Raw genomic sequence first — 21,777 nt, 5'->3', positions numbered from 1 at the left:
CATGTTCCAAATATTTTCTGTTAAAATGTAGATGGAGCATAAGTTGTTTGTACACAGTGTCCTAAAGTCCTTTTCATGACAATACGTTAGTCTTCAGCAAGTGTGGGGGGGAAAAATGTGCAATAATATATCCATTTATTTGATTACATGTATTCTTCAAATTGAGGCATAGATGAAAAGGAGTCACCGGATATTTAGTATTGATATCTACGTTGCCAGTTCCTCCTCTTCTAAATTCTTTCATCATTTCTATGTTTCCTCCCAGCTACCCCCTTCTTCAGATGCCTGTTCCCAAACTCTCACAGTCTTCCCAGGATTATGCTCTTTGTGTCCTGATCCTCATTTGAAAAGCAGCTAATCATATCCTTAAAACAGTGATCAGAATAAAATCAGATAAACGTAGGGAAGTGTCCTTGGTGTCTGTGACTATTTCTGAATTTTCTGACCTTGCAATGAAATGCCTCACTCTAATGGGAGAAAGAAAAACAGCACACTGGGGGTAGGGCTGAGCCATGCAACTGAGGAAGAACAGCCAAAATTGAGTCTAGAAAGATTTCCAGTAACCAAACAGAGATGGCATTCTCACAGTGTGAGTGTGAAAAAACTGCCTGGACTCTGTTGTTTCTAGTGAATAGTTTTCCAGACATCAGTTCAGTTTCATTATCATCTTGTGTCTTTTGAGTTGGAATATGTATCCTCATGGCATTGCCAGCTGTGACAAAGGACCTATAGGTGGGATGTAAGGCGGAATAGCCAAGGGAATCTCAATTGGTATAGGATGCCTACATTGATGCAGTTTATTGAAGCCCCCATCAATTATAATGAACACAGACACCTGCACCAAATTTAGACACTGGTATTCAGACAACTAAATTTTGATGTCATAGTCTGTGAACGAGGGACTTAATGCAGATGCACAACCATGAAATCTAGTATCAAAGGCAGCATACCTTATGTTACTCAGAAATCTGTGCTGGATTGGCAGATATGATACAGAATCTATGTGAGACATTAGAGCTTCAGTTGTCATCCTGGATAATCTTGAGTCTCCCACTGACCCTGCCATTCCAGTGAAGATTTCTTGATACCCCAATGCATCACAGATGCTCCTGGATATCTGTTAGTGAGACCAGAGCTGTGCTCAGAGTCTCACTCCTCCTGAGTTCTCTGAGGTTTTGGAGCACAGGACGAAAGTTCATCATAAAGCAACAAATAAGTTAAATTACAGAGACTGAGAGAGCCTGCTGGTTTCATCTGACTGCCTTTCTATCTCTATTAAATTACATTGTAGTAACTTCAGAATTTTGTGTTTAATATGCATTAAGCTGTCAGCATGGTTCTGAACTTTATGGATTTGCCTTTGAAATCTCTTCTGTGACAATGGGAAGTGTCAGGAGCTCAGGTGTGTTAACTGTAATTGGCTCATTTTCATACCACATGGCAGAATGATAAACACTTGATGGCAACATAATGAAAGGGTAATCGCGCCACTTGTCCACAGTGGAGGAAGCTGGGATAAGCAATAGCAAGTTTATTTGATTCTTCAGATCCAGACATTATTCAAAGTAATAATTGCATTCCAATTTCCTGGTCCTTCCCATCAGCTCGACAAACTAGTTTATTCCTGGTTATAGAAATCCAGGTAGAACAGATATACTGACAAATAGTGGGAGAATGGAAAGACTAACAGGAAAATGAAACTTATCACAAGATTCAAGTTTTGCATAGCTGAGTTTTAGCTGTGAAAGTATATCATTTAGTGTAGAAAAGCAGACTATTTGGCAAGGGATGTTAGTGGAAGGCTGATGTCTGAGGAGTAACTAAGTGTGAAGAGAATGGTGAATTTCTAACCTCTCATTTCCCTGGTTGCACCTGTTAGTAATTCTCTTTGCTTTAGGCTGCAAAAGATTTAATACTGTCTACACTGACTTGTACATAGTAGAGATAAATCTCTTTGCTTTCATGTTCACCCAGGCAGCAGGTAATTCTCAGTATTCAACTTACTTATCAAGAAGAACACAACTGAATTAGTGAAAGATTTGCTGTTATCTAAATTGCAATCATTAAAATGACACTAGGATTTAGCATAAGACCATAGGAGTCTGAAAGAAAAAATGAAAGAGAAATATTGATTAATGGGCCTGAAACTATTGCAGTTTGGAACACTGAAGAGTATAAAGCATGACAAATTGATCAAGATGACCTGGCTTGCAAAAAAAGGTTGAGGAATATCACATTTTTCTGAATGCCTGAAGGTCTAGAGATGAGCAGTTAACATAAAGAAAGGCTGTGTCCTTAAGTCTAATGAGAGCAGAACAGTATTGATGTGAATTTTATGATGTTTAGATTGTGTGCTGGTCACATATAGTCATGTGCAGTACTTAAAAAAGTTAATGAAGAAAACTCTGAAAAATGATGCCGATAAAGGATCCTAACAAGATAGTTGGGAAGTGATAAGTATTAAATGAATGTATTACAAGCAAAAGCAAGAAAAACTGTGAATAGGTAATTTTTTTTTCCTGTGGCAGTACTCTGTCTTTCAGAGGAACATAAATTGAATTCAGACTGTTGAGATTTAGATGACACTTCTAACAATGGAAATAGTCCCTCAATACTGACAAAAATGAAACAGTACATAAACATGACAAGTTAAACAGAGCAGATTATGGTGCTGACAACCATGAAGCACCTTGAGGACCTCACAATTGCCCTAAGCTTAAAAATTCACATTTTTAGGAAGACTTGCTATGGTAGCTGGCATGGATGTCCGTCCTTTTATAAAAAACATAACTTACTGCATAAGAAAGCAAACATGGATGTAGCCTTTAGATCTGGAAAACATCTTCCTCAGTTTACACATATACCTCCGTGTACCCAGATGATCACAAAACCAAAACTATGAATTTATGCTTGAAGGCCATAACTGGCTGAAGAAAATGGAATGAACAGTACAATTAGTCAGTGATGGTCATCAAATTGGATATGATATATATAGGTTTTTTGGGGGTGCCCAAAAGAATAGGTAAATAAAAAAGCCACTAAAGGTAGATCTACATGCTTTTCACCCAGTCACCAGAGTTGCTGGTATATAACCCGTCAGCCAGGGTGGCAAATAGTTTGTAGGGGAATATGCCCCTGGCTTGGTTCTGGTTTTGTTTTTAACACTTACGAGCTAATTTTAAAAGTGTAATTCATGTCACAGGGATCAACAAATGACCTAGTTCAGGGGAATAGGAAGGAAAAGATTGTTTCATATAAGAGCTTGTTAGTACTCTTCTGGCAAAGGGAGTTTTCATTGGTGAATGATGATGCACAAGCCATTTTTGTGAAAAGCAGCTGCATTTCCAGAATGAAGACCATGATACATTACAATTCAGTGGGGGGGAAAAAAATAAATCAGATCCCAGATGCAATTTCTATTTAATTTCTAGATAAAATAGCTACTGACCATGTAATATTTAGCAGGACCATCTAGGATTTAGTGATCACTAAATCTTAGATGTTCCTGATAATATGGAGCCTGAAGTAAACAATCCTATTATAAGCAGGTCTTTCTCACACCATAAGTAAGTTTTTGATCCATCAGACAATTGACAGTTCTAGACTAAATGCTCTGTTACTTGGTGGATGTTCTTTTTGGTGAAATTTTTCAAAGGGTCTAGGACTCAATCTTTGTAGGAGGTGTTTTAAACTTAATAATATTAAATAGGCTAGAGGAAACCAATTAGAATACCATTATAGTTTCAACAAAATTATATATTTTGCTACTCAACATTTAATAATTCAGAAATTACAGCTGCAATTTGAAAATACTAACAAGTATGCATCAGAAAGCAAACAAATATATCTTCAAATCCTCAACTGAACAGTTGTTTCACAAACAATGTTCTAAAAGCAGTGTGTTCTGCTATACAAAGAAAGACCCTAAATGGGAGATGTGACAAACATCTGTAACTCTCCTTAATCTGATAAAGATTATTTACTGTTAATAAAAACTGGAAAAAAACAACAGTGTGCAAGTAGCTATCACATATTAATGAATAAAAGTGGGTATCTTCATGTACAAACACAAGTGATGAATTTTTATTCATCCCTTTGCTAGTAGGAATGAGTTAGAAATGCAACTGAATTGCAACTTTTACATCAACACTGCAATATCTGCATTTTGATTTAATGACAAAAATGTCTCTTGTTACACTGTGGTTTTTCATCTTTCAGACAATATATGGGAGGGAAAAAAATGCTGGTGAAAACTCATTTTCTAGACACTACATTTGATCGTCCAACTTCACAATTTCAGAGGCATTCATTTTTCTTTCCTACATTTTTTGGGTTTAATTTGCAACATTATTTCCAACACAGAAAGCAAATGTTTTCTTACTTACTACATTCCATTCTATGCCACTATTATTCATTTTTTATTTTTATTATTTTTTGAGTTCTGCTTATATTTCCAAATTGAATCTTCGTCTTTTTTAGTAGCAAAACGGAAAGTGGTAGCAGCATACTTCTTTTTGGGGCTCTTTTAATTACTTCACTCCAAATTATATATCTGGTGCAATAGGGTATTTCCTTTTTGTAAAAATGTCTGAAACCGAATTTCTGTGCAATTTTGTTTCTTCATTACTAGCTCACATTTAAATAGACACAGAAATCACAGAACCATAGAATGGCTGGGTTGGAAAGGACCTTAGAGGTCATCTAGTTTCAACTCCTCTGGCATGGGCAGGGACACCTCCCTCTAGACCAGGTTGCTCCAAGCCCCATCCAATCTGGCCTCAAACACTTCCAGGGATGGGGCAGCCCCAGCGTCCCTGGGCAACCTGTGCCAGTGTCTCACCACCCATAGAGCAAAGAATTTCTTCCTAATGTCTAACGTAAATCTACCCTCTTTCAGCTTGAAACTATTTTCCCTCTTCTTCTCACTACAAGCTCTTGGAAGACCTTCCCCAGCTTTCCTATAGGCCCCCTTCAGGTACGGGAAGGCCACTAAAAGATCTCCCTGGAGCCTTCTTTCCTTCAGGCTGAACAATCACAACTTTCTCAACCTGTCTTGACAGGAGAGGTACTCCAGCCCTTTGAACACCTTTGTGGCCCTTCTCTGGACTTGTTCCAATAGCCAAATGTCCTTTTTATGTTGGGGGCCCTAGAGCTGAAATGTTGTTGGAGTCACAGAATTCAAGCCTTTGTTCTGCAATGTGGGATGCTGGTGAAGAAATTACTTTTTAGTTTGTGTCAATGTAGCTGGTTTTGATGTGGTGTTTCCTTCCCACCAGATGTGGAATTCCAGGGTAGCCAAAGACTTAAGATAGGCCTGCCTAGATTTCTTCTAATAGAAAGCTCCAAAGGCTTATATAAAAGGCTGGTATATCTATAATCAAACTGAACCCAAAACATGAACATGAAAAGCTAAAATAGCTAAAATACATAGCTTTTTAAAGAGAGAAAATGTAAAATGATTAGCTGGAGAATATAGAAGCAAAATGATTTTCTGAACAGCTTACTCTCCTCTCCTCACTGTCTCCCTATATTACAGATCCTTGTTTCCAGAGAAATCACTGACTTGTTGAGATACAACATACTCCCTTTCAGTTCCCAGAAGATTTTAATCCATTCCCTCTGAGGCCTATGTGTCTTCTCCTTGCTCTCTCAGAAGGTTTCCTGGATCAGGCTGCAAATATCCAGCTCTTACCCTGAGTCCTCCTCCACTTGCTCAGATCTCACAACTATTTGAAATGACTCTTCATGAGGAGGACCTGCCTGACCCAGGTACTTCTCAGAGTAAGGCTGGTAGCATATATACTTGGAAGAAAGCAATTAGATGCTCTCCATCAGGCTGCTATTATCTACTTGACATAGAGGATGGTTGTAGCCACTTTAAGTAAATAGATTCTCATGGTAACCATAAATGTCTTTCAAGCATTTTTGTAGGTAGTAAACTCTGTTACCCAGAGTGTTTCAGGTCAGGGACTATGCTTTTTCTCTGCTGAAAAAAAGGATCAGCCTACAACAGCCTTACTGTTTACATGATCCAAAACACCTTTTCTGAATTCCTAATTCTTCACTATCTGCTTCTATCATTTTAGCTCTCTTTTAGACCACTTCTCCCAAGCCAAGTCCTTTTCTTACATTTCTATAAGCTTGCAATGAACAACTGCTTGCTAGACTGCTGACAGAAATTAAATTCTGAAACAATACACTTAATTTTATGCACAAGAAACAAGATATATTATGGAAACAAGGTATTAAGGAAACACCTTTCCATCTACCTTGTACAGGGATAATCGAATCAGTCATTACTTTTGCTAATGAAGAACTGTATTGAAAACCCTAGAGAAATCCCAATTTAAATGTATTACTAACAATAATAGAAACTTTAGTTAAAGATAAGACTTCTGCAAGAGGCTTGATATTTGCATAGTGCATGAAAGTGTCATGTAATAACTTTGAAGTAAGTGTGAAAAATGGAAAAAAAAAGATGGAAAAACAAATATGAACTTAAGAAGCAGGGAAAAACAATCTGGAACATGAGCTCTTTGATTTTGGTAACAGCCATAATAAATGAAGTAACATAGCTTACCAATGGGCTCCTGCTGAGAAAAATATATAAGCAGTAAGTTTTATTTTAACAAATTGTGCTGAATTTCCCTTTTTCATCGTGCTGTTATGCTCAGCTGATTATCCATAATGACTGAAAAGCACTTTAATAAGTTTGGGCTTGGGCATTCTTTGTTCTGTGTTTCACAAACTAATTTACACTGACTGCATAAAAATGTTTCCTGTTTGCTGATGCTTTAGTTATTAAGTATTCCACGCTACTCTTTATCAGTAATGTGTCATTTGTCCAATGACATGGATCAACCTCTCTGCCATCTGCAAACTTTATCAGTATTGATTTTATGTTTTCTACAGGATCTTCATAAAAAATGTAATGTAGGCAAAAGCCAAGAACTCATCTTAGAGGAAGCTCATTAAAAATAAATTCCATCACTGATTTCCTACTTATAATTATGTTACAAGATCAAACAGTTAATCAATTTTTTAAATGAATGTAAGTCATACCAATTTTACTTCTTTCAATTTTTAAACAAGGAGTGGGGCTGCTGCATGTAAAGCCTTACACAAGTCCATTATATAAAAACAATTAAATTCTATAATAAAAATTTTAATATTAATAAATATATGAATATTTATGTAAACTGAAAGAATACATTTCCCTTTTATAGGGAAACCCAGGTTCCTTTCTGTGGTAGCATAAATGGGATTTTAAATTTAGCTATCATGCATGAGACAGATTCCAATTTTTTTTATGATACAGGATTTAAAAAATACCCTCAGTTACTCCATGCTTGCCTCTGGTGTGTGGGCAGGACTCACTTCACACACTCTTGTCTGTCTGACTGGCCAGCTCAGCTGAGATCCTTAGCCAGATTCCTCTGTAATTAGTGGAGTGTGATGGGCAAACTCAGAGAACCAGCTACTTAAGCAATACCTGATTAAAATTACTTAAGTCATCATCTTCAAGTGCCTATTTTCTAACACTAACTGCAGTGGTAACTATTTTGACTAGTGTAGACTAGAAATCAAACTGTTTTCTGTATTTAAACTGGGATTCACCTGATGAAATATACGTAGAAATCAAGATCTGAAACACTGTCATGTGAGTTTAAAAAAAACTTTAAAAATAAACAAGGAAGAATAGGCTCTTTTATAATATTAATTTCAGCTACTTCAGATGTTTACAGTAGCTGAATGGCACCATAGAGATGCTTGTTTCCTCATCATACAGGGATCCCTGCTGGCTGGCCAGCTCAGATGAGGAAGGATGCCCTGTAGCTTACACAGGGTCCCTGACAGTAACAGCTAAGGTGAGTGTGGCTGTAGGTATTGCAAGGCAAGCCTAGGAAGATAGGCTGAAGAAGCATGTAGCATGTAAAACAGTTTCAGCTTCTTTTCCTTTAATGACCTCTATAAATGTATATGCACAAGTATTTATTGTGAGATGACTGTTTAAAAAAGGCCATTTTGCCTGAAACTGCATATAGCTGGTTCTTTGTTCTATGCATCCTAATGTGCTTCTATGAGGACAAAGAGCATGATAAAGTTGAAAGTTTTGTATTACAATGAATAGGTTACAAGATAAATCTCTTGCTTAATTAAGATCAACCTCGGTAGAAATAATCATACAATCCTTTTGGTTGAAAAAGACCATTAAGATCATCAAGTCCAGCTGTTAACACAGCACACAGCCAAGTCCACCACTAAACCATGTCCCTAAGGGCTACATTTACATGTCTTTTAAATACCTGCAGGGATGGTGAACTGACAGCTTCCCTGGGAAGCCTGTTCCAGTGCTTGACAACTCTTTTGGTGAAGAAATTTGTCCTAATATCAAATCTAAATCTTCTTCTAATGCAATTGAACACATTTTCTCTTATTCTATTGCTTGTTAATAGGAGGAAGAGACCAACCTTCCTCTGTCTCCCCTTCCCCCAACCTCCTTTCAGGTAGTTGTAGAAAGTGACAAGGTCTCCCCTCAGCCTCCTCCTCTCCAAGCTCAACAACCCCAGTTCCCTCAGATGCTCCTCATAAGACCTGTGCTCCTGTGCTCTAAACACTGTCCATGTAGTGAATGTTAGCTGGATCAGACTATCCAGCTGTTCCTATTTTAGAGCCAAGCCCACCAGCCATTGGTATGTCTCAGGAATGCTATGTAATAAATATACACTGCACTATTTTTTAAATATAGTATGAGAATATGTATGTAATCTCAATGAATACATCTGGCAAGCTGAAATAAAAAAGCATGCCTTCATTCTTTTTGTTTGCATTGCTTTCTAAAGAACTTTCATTTATAAATATATATATTTATAAACAAGTATTTACTATTATCTATTAATGGGACAATAATAAACAAATTAATTTTATATCTGAGAAGTATTGTGGAAGAAGTTTAAAATTATCCAGATGGTGTTTTATTACATTTAGACAGAGACCCTCTGTTTTAGCAAGTTGGGCCCTGAAACATGAGAAAGATGGAGAACCATGGAATAATATAAGTGTTTGGAGTGGAAGGGACAGTTTGAATTAATTTAGTCCAAGCGTTTGCTCAAAGCAAGGCTAAGTTCAAAGACTGGGCTCACATTCAAGAATGGCAGCTTCTCTGCATTGCTGAAATGAAGGAAAATGGGAGTAAAAATGACAAGAAATAAACATAGAGACTGAGGATGGACCTGGAAAAAACATGGAAAAAGCTAGTGAAGCAGGGCAAAAATTGGATGGAGCAGACTGTCTTTGGCTCTGCCACATTTGCTGGCTCTCACTGGACACAGATCAAAGCACTCTGGACTTTCATTTTCCCCAGACTTCTCCCTGGACTGCCCTAGGACCCCCCATTGATACAATAATCCTTCAGTTTGGTTATGCAGTTAACTAACTCCACCAAAATCCTACCAACTTTTTTTACTAATTACTGATACTTAGTCCAGAGAACATTACATTTTAAATAGCATGAGGCTTAAGAGCTATGTAAAAGAGCAGCTGGGTCTTCTGATGCACTATCCTACTAGGACCACATTTACAAAATAAAAAGGAACAAGTTTCTCCATTGGTCATTCCTTTTTATTTCCTTAAGGAACAGATTAAAGTGTCTTCTGTCCCACTTCAGAGTTATGATAGTGCTTATTCTGCAGTTGAGATGCAGTGCTTGGACTCAGATGCCTAAAACCATCACATTTATTGAGTCCAAGTAGTTTAGAAATTATTTCACCTGGACAGTAAGAAAAGATGTTGACTTTGTATTGACAAAGGTATTTCATTAAGCTAATAAAATATATGCAGATAACACCTCAGTATTTCCCACAAACAGCAAACCTTTTCTATTATACTAACTAATCCCTGAAGTATTACTTAATTAAATTTTTTATTCAAGAAAAACTCTATTATTATTATTATTATTGCTATCATCATCATCAACAACATTTATCTTTTTAAAATACGAGCAAAATTTCTGCTAGGAAAAAAACAAATAATTGTGGAAATGGAAATTAGTTGATAAAATTAATTTAAAGATCATTAAAATATTTCCTCATTCAAAAGTTTTGAGTTTGTGCTTTTATTCATGCATATAGAGCCTTTTTCTAATTATCACAGGATTTTTAGAAGTCCTACATCTAGAATGCATGAAAGGCAATAAAAAATGCTTACATTAGAGAAAAAATATTCTAAGCAATCCATTAAATATAATTTGCACTTAAATGAAATATACACTAAAAATAAGCTGTGGAGTATGCGCACAAAAAACTTGCCTTCTTTTAGCTCATGGTAATAAAAGGTACTAAATAAATAAAAGTCAAGATTTTTCTCATTTACCAAACTGGAAAACTGCACAGTACTTATACACTGAAATACTGTTCCAAGTTGCTGCAAATCTGGTTTTAGAAAGCAATTTATTTCTTTTAGAAATCTGTTTTGACGCACTTGGGAGTCAACTTGCACAGTTTGTGCTTGACAGCATTGGCTTCCATGTCCTTTTTTAATACTGTAATCTGAAGGTGACACAGCAAATGTGTATGTGTTCAAGCATTGGTTTTGATTGTGTTTGAATTATGAGTCACCCAGAGGCCTCCTGAGAAGGGCAGTGTTGTATTTAATAAATTCATGCTCTTGGTTTATAAGAAAATTAAAAAGTTGAGCATTACTCATAAAGGGCAATTGTAGCCACTGTTCAGAACGCAAAAGAAAAATCCTTAAAAAATTGAACATGGATAAATACCTCATCTAAAAGACTAATCTAGTTTCTATGGTTTTACTGGATAGGCAAAGCATAGCAGCCAGGAGAGTTTTGTGGCTCTTCTATGTGGTATAGGAAGTGCCTGAAAATCACACTTTCCCATCTCCCCAGTGCTGAGTCTTGTGTCTGTAGCACAATAGATAATGTACTCACTTTTTTCATAGTGTATTAGCTTGCTTTATTGCTATAAAATATTGCACTATATTACAAATCACCACGTCACAATGTCTACACAATGTACTTTGACAACAGTTTTGAAACCCAACAGATGTTTCATAGGACATTACATTATACTGAACCAACAGAAACATTGTTTAACACATTTAGACTAAACTTTAGACATGCCTCAGTACACAAGCACAGGTTGTATGGTACTTTCTTAGATTCCACCTCTGTAGTCCTTAGGCTGATATCTCCCAAATCTCCTCTGAGGAAGGTTAGGTTCATTCAGAGCCTAGACTATGGGCAACTGGGAGAAAAATCAGTTTCTTCATGCCCACTATTGCAGCAGGTTCTCCCATGTACCATGCGTGGGAGTTATTTTTCTTCAAAAGCTGCCATTTCTCACTGAGATACACAGTCCAAGATAAACTGATTAGTTTTCTGATAATACTGCTTGTAAGAAAAAAGGAGACCCTTCTCTGGCCTGGCCAGATTCCAGTGTAGGCAAGCAAAAAATAATAATAAAAAAAATCTATTTTCTCAAACCAACTGTTCTTCAATTAGTATTAATTAATTCTCTAATATCAGTAAGACTGGTCAGTCTGCAGTGCTGCCAGTGGAGCTCCTGGGTTCTAGCAGTGAAAAGGGCTGCAGCTACCAGACACAAATGTGGTCTGCACTCCACAACACAGAAAAAGCAGTTGCCTGTCCTGAAGGCAGAGTTCCTGCAGCTCTGCACAAAGCCTACACACATGAAAAGTCTCTCTGTGGACCTAATAACGATAATGACTAACTGCTTACTGCATGTAGCCTCATTTTGGCCATAAGAATTTAATGACAAAATAGACGTTGGAGCCACAGCAGTTACCTCTTTATGACATGCAGTGATGAGAATCTATGTCCACACATTTGTACTTATTTTTTGCTAAAAGGTTTTTTAAAGGGACCTGTTTCTCCAGTGTGCAGAACTCCTCTTAATGTCAGCAAGAGTTAGGCACACACATCCCTAGAAGAAGCGTCCTCGTAAGTTTTAAGAGGAGCAATGTTCAAATTTAATACAGACCATATAAGCCTATGTTAGAAAATATTTTCACCAATAATAAAAGTACTTTTGAAACTAAATACTTGCTATTAGTAATAAAAAAACCTTCTGTGCAACATATGTAAAAAAGATTTGTCTGACTCTTTGCAAAATTATCCACAAACGTACCACATAGTGCACAAACATTAATAAGAAAGAACCAGCAAAACCATAACATTAGCACTTTGAAATCCAATGCAGTTAATACTACTTCCATTAGTACAGTATAATAGCTACTAACTATTATTGGTGCCTGTTTTTTCAGGAATCTGTATTCATTAAGGAGGTCTATGGTTTCTTTTTCTTTTATTCAGAAATATGGATGCAATTGCACACTGTTTCACTGCTAATCAGAGCTATACAAGAAAAGATATGAAAGTCTCATTAGTGTGAATTTTAGGATAACTAGTCTCCTGCCATGATTCCCTCTGTTCAAATTTGTCATTCCCTGTACTACTTAGAGATTACCATTTATCTTACTAACAAGATTTAGATTGGATCACTTCATAACCCAGGCTACATCAGTAACATTCTTTATTTTACCAGCTATAATATGTAAAAAAAATATGAAAACAGATTTTGTACCAAATGATTGCAACAAGATGCCTAAAAAATATTTTAAGTTCATCAAAGTAGAAAAGAGTGTAGGGCAAAAAGGATGTAAATTATTTGAAGGTTACTAGGAGAGTACATATATCATCTTACAGGTAAAAATATGATAATTTGTAAGGTGAGACAGGCCTTGTAAAAATGACTCTGGAAAGCAGTGCTTCCATGACTTCTGTTGATACAAGAGCAGTACTTCTTGCACGGTAACAGTATTTTCTAAAAATCCATCAGAGATTTTATTTCTGGAATTAGCATAGGAAAGACATCCTCCCCTCTCACAAGGCTGCTATGAAACTATTTTGCACAAAACATTGATTTTTACGAAAGGAAGGTTGGAAGGGACAAGTGGCCAAGGCTGGGGGTGGGGAAAAGGGCAACATGACATCCTGCAGCAAAGTGGGCAACGTAGCATGACTCACAATATTCTTGGTCTTTAAATACTTCTGGCATTACTAGTGAAGAACAGCAACCAAAATGAGCAAAAAAAATTAAAATGAAACAACTCAAAAGCCAGCATGAGTAGGATACATTTAAAGAGAACTCACGCTGAGGAAAGTGTGGATTATAAGATGTCATACAAAAGCTTATAATTTTGAATGGAAAGGAAAAAGGTCAGCTACAATAGACCCAGGAACAACAGAGCATTTGACAGAAGGATGGCAAAGCAAAATGGTGTGGTAAATCAAAAAGAGAAAATTGAAAGAGGATGTTTTAGCAGCATACTGGACAGAAGTTTATGTCATTGACTTCAAGGTATCAGTGGTTCACATGGTTCACTTAAAGTGAACCACCTTGTCTTGGCTCACCACTCAGAAGTAGTTGACTACTAGATTCATGTGGGAATCTTTTGTGGGATCAAATGTCCCTTAAAATTACAAACAAGAGATATATATGTTCCATTTAAGAATATATCAAGGCTAAAAATGAAGATGTTGCCAAATGGATCTAAGTTCCTCTCAACATTAGAATATTCTTAAGAAATGGGAGAAAAGGGATCAGGAGCAACTGTACAGTTTGTATAACTGTCTGGAGAGCAGAAAGTATGGCAGAAAGCAGGAAAGCTATCAGACCTTTTATCTACCAATATCTTTTTTCAGAGTGAACATGAAAAAAAAGTATATTTTCATTAACAAAGTAAACATGATCGGCCTGCTATTAATTCAGAGTACCCATAAAAAGCAATTAAACCATGACTGGGTTCCTTTAGGAAGTAAGTGAAAGGAAAAAAATTATTGGTGACTCAGGGATTTAAAAGAGTAAAGATAGTAGGATGATAGGAAAAGTTGCAAATCAAATACCTACAACATTCTCCTAACAATTTAATTTCTTCAAACTTTCAATACTGTTGACCAGAAAGTCCTGAATTGTTGGTGAGCAAGCCATGAGATATCAGGGTCTCTATTTTACAACAGAAACCTTCTTAATATTTTGAACTAAGAAATGCAGAAGCAGAGCCAATTCTCTAGAGACCTCAGTAATGAAATGAGTTAATGGAACAAGGAGGTCAGAACTGCCTGGGCCAGACTAGAGTTAGCAGAGTGATGGTACTGCTGCTGCTTGTAGCCTTCTCTTGTGAAACTTTCCCAAAAGAGAGGAAAACTTGAAGAAAAAGAAGTATGAGCTTTCCTAACCAGAGGAATTGAAAGTATCTTACAGCAAGCCTGGACAAAAAAAAAGTTACAAGAATCTCTGTGGTAGAGAGGTAAATCTGAGATCAGTTCAAGGAAAGGGCACCAAGGATGTAGTATTCCCACCTACAAGTCTGTCCTACAAGTCTGGACATTTCGAGGGGCTAGGCTCATTGACTAGAATCTGCAGAGATGCTTTTTGTGAAATTTCTGGCTTTTTGGAAATTGCTGGTGCTTCATGGATGTACTGATATCTGTTAGCAGTCTTAAGGAGCTATAAACTTCTACTGGAGTTTATAAAAAATCTGAGAAAAAGACTTGGCCATCTTTTTATTCTCAAAGTTTACATCTACATAGTTCAATTCTTCATCCTCATCATGACCGTGCATTGCGTGTGGTCCACACTATCTCCCATACCATGTCAGGGTGAAACTGGCTGCTGGAGTATTCCAATCCCATGCCAGGAGCAGGCTAACAATTAACCAATATGTATAGTGTGTTAGTTCTCTGTCTCCACTTTGTATTAACAATCTGAGTTGCTCAGAGCCTGTTTGGGTTCCTCCATTATAAAACAGTTATTGATATAGGAACTTTGTCAGGTTCCCACTTGATGCATTGAGTTTTAATGTTTCACTCACAGTACTTGTTTAAGAGTTGCTATAGCTTCATTAACCAGTCCTGGGGTGTCTTCAGGGTTCAGATTTCCTCAAGAAACAGTATTCCAGACATGGCCTTATTGGATCTACGTTTGAATGTGCCAAAGAATCACAGAATTTTTTGAGTTGGAAGGGACCTTAAAGATCATTGAGTTCCAATTCCCCTGCATGGGCAGAGACAACTTCCACAAGAACAGGCTGCTCAGAGCCCCATCCAGGAACACTTCTGGGACTAGGCTGCTGTTCATATATTTTAATGGCACTTTCCAAAAGAGATGGCATATGTCAGGTATTTAGATAACTCATTTAGTAGAACATGCCAAAACAAGTTTTTGATGCCCTTATTCGCGAACATGTTGCTCTACATAGATTTGGTACATACTGCTTCAACCATTAGTGCTGTTTTTCAGTAATTCTGGATTAATGCAGAATTTCTGCTCTATTCACATTCTAACACTGTTTCAGCAGCCTAAAGTCAATGCAGACTGCTGCAGAAACTGAGGATGAAGTTTGAAGGCTGGAAAAGGGTAAATCTGGGTAACAAACACTTCCATGTCTTTTGTTTACTTCTTCTTTTTTTTCTATTAATTTTTTTTTAAGCAGCACTTTTCCATCATCTCTTCCTTTCATTTTTGTTTGTTTGCTTGTTTTTTCCCCCAGTATGAACAGTTCTGTCAGCTTATAGTAATCAATGGAAACTATATGGCTGACCAGCAAAAATAGACACAAAGAAACTAAGCTAAGCAGTGCATCTGTGTTTAGAAACCAATCAGACTACTAAATAGAAATAAAACTGTAGGATCTCTAGCAATGGAGTATCCTAGTTGTAATCTAATCAAGTGCTGCTTAATATTTTCTTAGATATACAGTGACTTTTTTTTTTATTTATTTTTTTTTTTAGCAAGCAATTGCAAGTAGTCAACTATTGCTTCTGCTGTAGAAAATTTAAAATTAATACACTACAAATTCAGTGGGACTTCCTCCAGCTGGATTGCACCTCACAGCTAGTCTCTGGTGTAAATATAGAAACTTTAGTGTCCTGTTTAAACCTGAGCACTGCTATTCCCTCCAACTTTTTAAAACATGCAGACCTTTCTTTTCCCTGCATACTCTGACTGTTGAGGTCCTCAGCTTGAGGGACAATGGCTTTTAAAATGATGTAGCATGTGTACTACTAGGAGACAGCATTTTTTTTCCTATGTAAGAAGTGTTTTACTACAGTGAGAAAATATCTCAGCCAATGTTACTCTGTTTCTTGTAGATAAGATTGCTGGATGGGAGAGAGAGAAATTAAGTCACTCACAAAAATGGATTTGCCACAGTGAACTATGCAGTCAGGGTATATTCATATCAGAAGAAACAGAATACATTGCAAGGCAACACACAATCTTATGGAAAACACAGCCTTTCTTTTCAACAGGCAGGAATGGTACTTTGGTCTTAATCTGAAAAATGAGACGCTAAAGACAGGACGAATAGGTTAATAATGTAAAAAGGATGGAATTATTTAAGTGTCATTACACATCAGAGATAACAAAATCAACATTGGATTAATAAGTAACGAGAAAGTATGTCTTGCTTCACTGCTGTCACAGACTAAATAGTTTAGAATTGTAGCAGATTACTCTACTAGAATTTTGTTTTGTATTCAGATTATCTCACATGACAAATCTTATCTGTTTCTTATTTCATAACAGGTGGGATAGACATGCATCTCAATCAATCATCCTTCATTCCCTCTATAGTCAGTCAAGCAGAATGTGTACTTTTAGGGTACACCTGACTTACTGAAACATCTTCATTGGAACAACGTGAATGGCACCTTAGAAAGGCCTAATTCTGCCCAGGAACTATAAAAAGAGACATGACATGACAACTATCATAGATATAATTACCTGCATTATAGATGTATATTTGGTCATATGGATTCCCTTTTTCTATGAATGTATGAAAAAAAAACCACCTTAAAACAGTTTTTATATTTCTGTTAAGCTCTGAGTTAGCCATCGCTTAGGTAGAGTAGGTTGGTCTCGTACACTTTTTTTTTTTTTCCAGTTCTTTTGAATCATTCAAATACATTAGTCTTTTCTTTAGTTTCAGAGTCTAACAAGCCTTCATTAAGGTATATTCCTTATTTCTGATGTAAAGAAATTTCTGGTAGTAAACTTCTATTTGTTGTGCATTATCCCATTATGTTGAATCACTCTGTAGTACTTCCAAAAGTTTGCTTTAGTCTTGGTCATTATTTTACCATCAACAAAACCTGTTCTTTTTCCCTTCTCTGCATTTTCTAAAGCAACCAACCACCCCAACAACAGAGTGGTAAGACTCAGGAACATGTTATTGCATTTGGACCTAGTATTTTGTATTCAACTGAGCTATGTTGTCAGCTGCATCTTCATGTTTGGCCTGACAAAAGACTAGATGGTGTAAATTTATCCAGCTTTTATTGAGGGTTGAGCTCATTGTATTGTTTCCTGTCTGCCACAGAAATTTGTAGAAAATAATGATAGCTCAGTTAATGGACCAGAATTTGTTAAAATTACCATGTTGATCAACTTGTTTTGATCATGAATCAATGCTCTAAGAAGAAACTCTCATGAGAGAGAGAAATTATCCTCATGGGTTTGAGTATGTTGCTGCTTTAGGGTCTCTGGCTTTTTATTGGTGTGGTGGGTTTTTTGTGAGTTTTTTGTTTGTTTAGCTGAGTTGTTTTTTGTTTGTATGCTATTGGCCTACACTGACTGCTGAAATATCTAGTTTGCTGTCTATTACTGCTTGGGCTTGTTCATCATACTGGTTTTCACACTCCACTTTTTTCTAAAGACTGGTGTTCTGAATAGTCTTCCTCTGGAGGGAGATTAGCTTGCGTTTTTCAAAATAAAATCCCATCTTTTGGGGTTACATTAACCCTCTAATCCCTTTGTACTTTTTTTTTTTTTTTTTTTTTTTTGCTATGCAATTCTCCCTAATTTGTCAGCATCTTCAGAAAAAAAATGATGGTTACTCTACTGTTCCAGATTGTTAATGGGTGTTAAATAAAAGCTGATTTAATACCAACTAAAATAGCACTTCTGCAACAAATAACTTTCTCCAAGTTCATATACTACAGTGAAACCAAGTGGCCTTTACTTACACTCTTAATTAGGATTCATTCCAAATAAATGTCAGATTCTGTTTCTTATAAATAATTATCTTAAATATAGATATGAAAAATACTTGATTGACTACAGGAATCTGGAGATATTAATTCACCTTATGTTTATTATTTCTCCAATTTGAGAAAATGTTACTATATTCCTTGTGCTAAGGATCTGTAGGTTTTCTAGTGACAGACATCTGGCATATGCAAACACTAAAGCTTCACTTTCCAGCCTCTGCTCTTCAGGAGGAAAGCATTTAGCATTTTTGTATAGAATCCTTTTTTTTCCCCCTGTCTTTTAAACCACAGACGAACATACATTGAGTGATATATGAATGCCTTTACAGGAACAAATATCTTTAAATAAAGAAATTCAATCATTATTCACTTCAGGTAATGATAGATTGTGATGGATGCTCATTTCAAACCATTAAAGAAGATTTGTTTGGCTAAAATATTAAAAGCTATGAAATTACTTATTACTGTCTGTTATTGCTTCCTTACAGGTAAGTCTTGACTCTTCCAGCAGTGCATATTCAAGCTTACTGTTTCAGGCTGGTCAGGAAAAGTTAAGTTGCTAGAAGTTATTTTTTTAAAAAAGAGAAAAATATACTATGGATCTTTGTTCTCAAGAAAGAAACAAAACAACAGTTGTACAATACTTTTACATAGAAGGAAAAGGAGGCAAAACAGCTTATCAAAACCTGTAACCTTGTAAAGAGCTAATGGATTGCTCTGATTTTCATCTACCTTAATGAGTCAATATATATACAACTACATCTAAAGCTTGCAGAACTGCTTTGGGACTATAAAGGTTTGTTGCAGACACTATACAAAGTACTATGGGGTGGAAGGTCCTGAACTGCTCTAGTTTTACCCTTATTCAGAGGTGGGACCATTGACACTTAAAACACAAAAAAAGAATGTACAACAATGTCAGATTTTGCCTAGGATACTTAATTGCAGACATACTTTTCAGAACCAATGGTGTTACCTCCCACAACATGGAAATTAATCTCCAATCTACACACAAGGATGTAGTGAGTATATGTATGTCTTACGGTTCAGAACCTTTTACACACATTTTCGTAATTGTACAGACTTTCCAAACTTACCTCCTCTATGGATAATCAAAGAAGTTTCACTTCCAACAGGACATTCTTTAAGTATATCCACTACTTCTGCATGGCTCAGGTTCTGTACATTCTGCTGGTTGATCTCAACAATGAGGTCACCTTCACACAAACCAGGACATCCCTGAATGTCTAGAATTTGCTTCACCCTCTGTCCTGTAGGACTGTCTGCTATAGTGAAGCCAAAGCCCTGGGCCCCTTTCACAATGGTTAAGGTCATGAGTTCAGCTTGAGTGGCCCCAGAAGAAGCCATTGATACATTATCATCATGGGCAGGTGGTGGGAATGTGCTATCAAGCTGACTATCTGCTGGAATGGAGTGCAAGGAGTGTGGTGGTCGATCTGATACGTCTGGAACAGACTGAGAAGTCCTAGAAATGTATTCCAAATAAGTTTCATAGTTATGTCTTCCATTTACCACTACCGGAGGCCTCTCCATTACTGCAAGGGGTGGCACCATGCTGTTGGCAGGATCTTCAGGATCAAAGGGCAAAGGGTATCCACGACATAGCACCAAGTTGACACTCTGACCAATAGGAACAGACTGGAAGAGTTTGACTACATCTGCGTGAGTATGTCCAAGGACACAAACTTCATTAATATAGACAATGACATCACCTAGAAAGAGAAGAAAAAATAGTGACAACATGAGACAACCTCAATTACTATGTATGCAGCACAATTTTTTAAATGAGGTAGAGCTGTACTACAAAATAACATAAATAAGATCAACATGTTGACTCACAAAATGGAGACAAAAAATGACAGTTTGTCTGCCAGCAAAGGTAATGCATACAGACAATGACAGTACTATTTCTTCTCTGTGGAAACTCACAGCTGGAGAATTAAGCAGGATCCAGTCATACACCTTTTCTTAACTGCCTTTCACTGTAGTCCACAGACTATTTTTTATAAGATACCATAGAAGTTTATTTAGAGGGTAGGCTATCAAGGAATACTATTGCTTGGTGAAGAGTAAAAGGAAAAAAAAAGACAATAGCAATTACTTGTGGAGTTAAGAATAAATTAATAAGGACACAAGACTGTACATAAGAAAATAGTTTTTACATTGATCTTGATATTGACAGTTTCCTATTAAATGTCACTTGCCATCAGACATCCAGGAATACTACAAAAATTCTCTGTTCTAGGCATGACCTAAACTATATCTTGTATATTATAGAGATATTTAGTGGTATTTTGTTGTATCCATGATGGTTCAAGGACAATGATAGGACAAATTTTGTAGGTAAAATAGTTTTTTATTAGAAAAATCTAGGCAAATGTCTGAAAATCAGTGTAATATTTTACAGTTGGTAGAATAAAAAAGTGTTACCTTTACATGCAAATCTTGTCTCATTTACAATACAGAGCTACCAGTCAGAGCATATATGAAAGCAGAATATTTTATGTCAACAGGCTACTTATGGGTCTCCATATTGCTCATGAACCAACCAGCATCTGTTACTCAAAAGTTCAGAAATAAGTTCAAGTTCCTTCTTGTTATTAGAATGGACCTATATATTTATAGCCATAAATAATTTTTGTGGCACTGTTAAGGTGTACATTAAAATAAAAATGTGTAATTAGAAAAACGATATTCAGAATATTTTGATGACCCACAGTCAGTTTCCACTTTAATAAAACAGTTTGCATCTTTATAACAAAGGAGAGGATGTTTAGTTAGAGAGCTCCACAAGTTAAAGCATTTTTCTTAATATCCTGCCACTAATTAGGAAGAATAAATAATTTATACAAGCAAGACTGTTAGGTGTCTACAAGGTACACAGTTCAATAACTGACCTATCACAACATGACTTTTTAAATGGTATTTCAGCAATGAAATGAGAATGATTTAGGGAGGATGAGGTAGTGTGAGATTATTTCAAGTATATTTATGAAACTGTGTCTTTCAAGTACTAAAAGATCTAATTAAGCAAACTGAGCTAAAAAGAGCATCCTCAAGATGCCAGTGCAAGGGCTGTTTCTGTGTGACAGCAAAAGGCAAAGGCTGTTTCTATGTAGAAACAAAATGGTCAATGCCCACATGCTCATCCTGCCTAACAGCCTGACAGTAATTAATTGCATAAGCACAAACTGTGATTCAGAGAAAGATTTCTGCAGAGGGCACCTAGGGAAAAAATGCTATGGGAGTTTGTTTAAAGCTTCTGTGAATAATATTCTTGCAGCATGTGACTGATATTCACAGAAGCTTTAGGAGCTGCAAATACTGTCATAAATGTGCATCATCAATAGATTTGAAATTTTAATAAAAAGCAGTAAGGTCACTTCCCAGGCAGCACTGAAAGAACTTCAATGCTTCTGTCTCAAGCACCTGAGAGTAAAACAGCTTTCAAAAGTCAAGTACTGTGCTAAATTATCAAAGCAATGGCTGCAATTCATTGTCATTTGCTCATGTCCTGGTATAGAAAGATCTTACCTGTATTCTCATCCCTGGCTTCCACATTAGCAGCAAGGGTGACATGGCTCATAATAGGACTGATGATGTTGAACTGAAACCTCTTCAATGCATGCTCCTATTTCTACAGCTTATGCCTTAATAATACCCTTGCA

The 21,777-nt window shown here is 36.5% G+C and overlaps 1 protein-coding gene across 2 annotated transcripts in view; it reads right to left on the bottom strand.

Moving 5' to 3' along the window:
* The window catches only part of MAGI2 (membrane associated guanylate kinase, WW and PDZ domain containing 2), a 746,179-nt gene that overhangs the window by 100,848 nt on the left and 623,554 nt on the right, over positions 1–21,777 (bottom strand). For both annotated transcript variants that reach the window (XM_010001790.1, XM_010001791.1), the window contains exon 10: positions 19,186–19,821. In XM_010001790.1, the coding sequence (XP_010000092.1) occupies positions 19,186–19,821 (636 nt within the window). The remainder of the gene's footprint in view (positions 1–19,185; positions 19,822–21,777) is intronic.

Source organism: Chaetura pelagica, unplaced genomic scaffold, assembly GCF_000747805.2.
Source record: "Chaetura pelagica isolate M959 unplaced genomic scaffold, ChaPel_1.0 scaffold137, whole genome shotgun sequence".
In the NCBI taxonomy this organism is placed as follows: Eukaryota; Metazoa; Chordata; class Aves; order Apodiformes; family Apodidae; genus Chaetura; species Chaetura pelagica.
The sequence above is the reverse complement of the archived record's forward strand: the minus strand, read 5'-3'. Positions and strand labels throughout refer to the sequence as shown.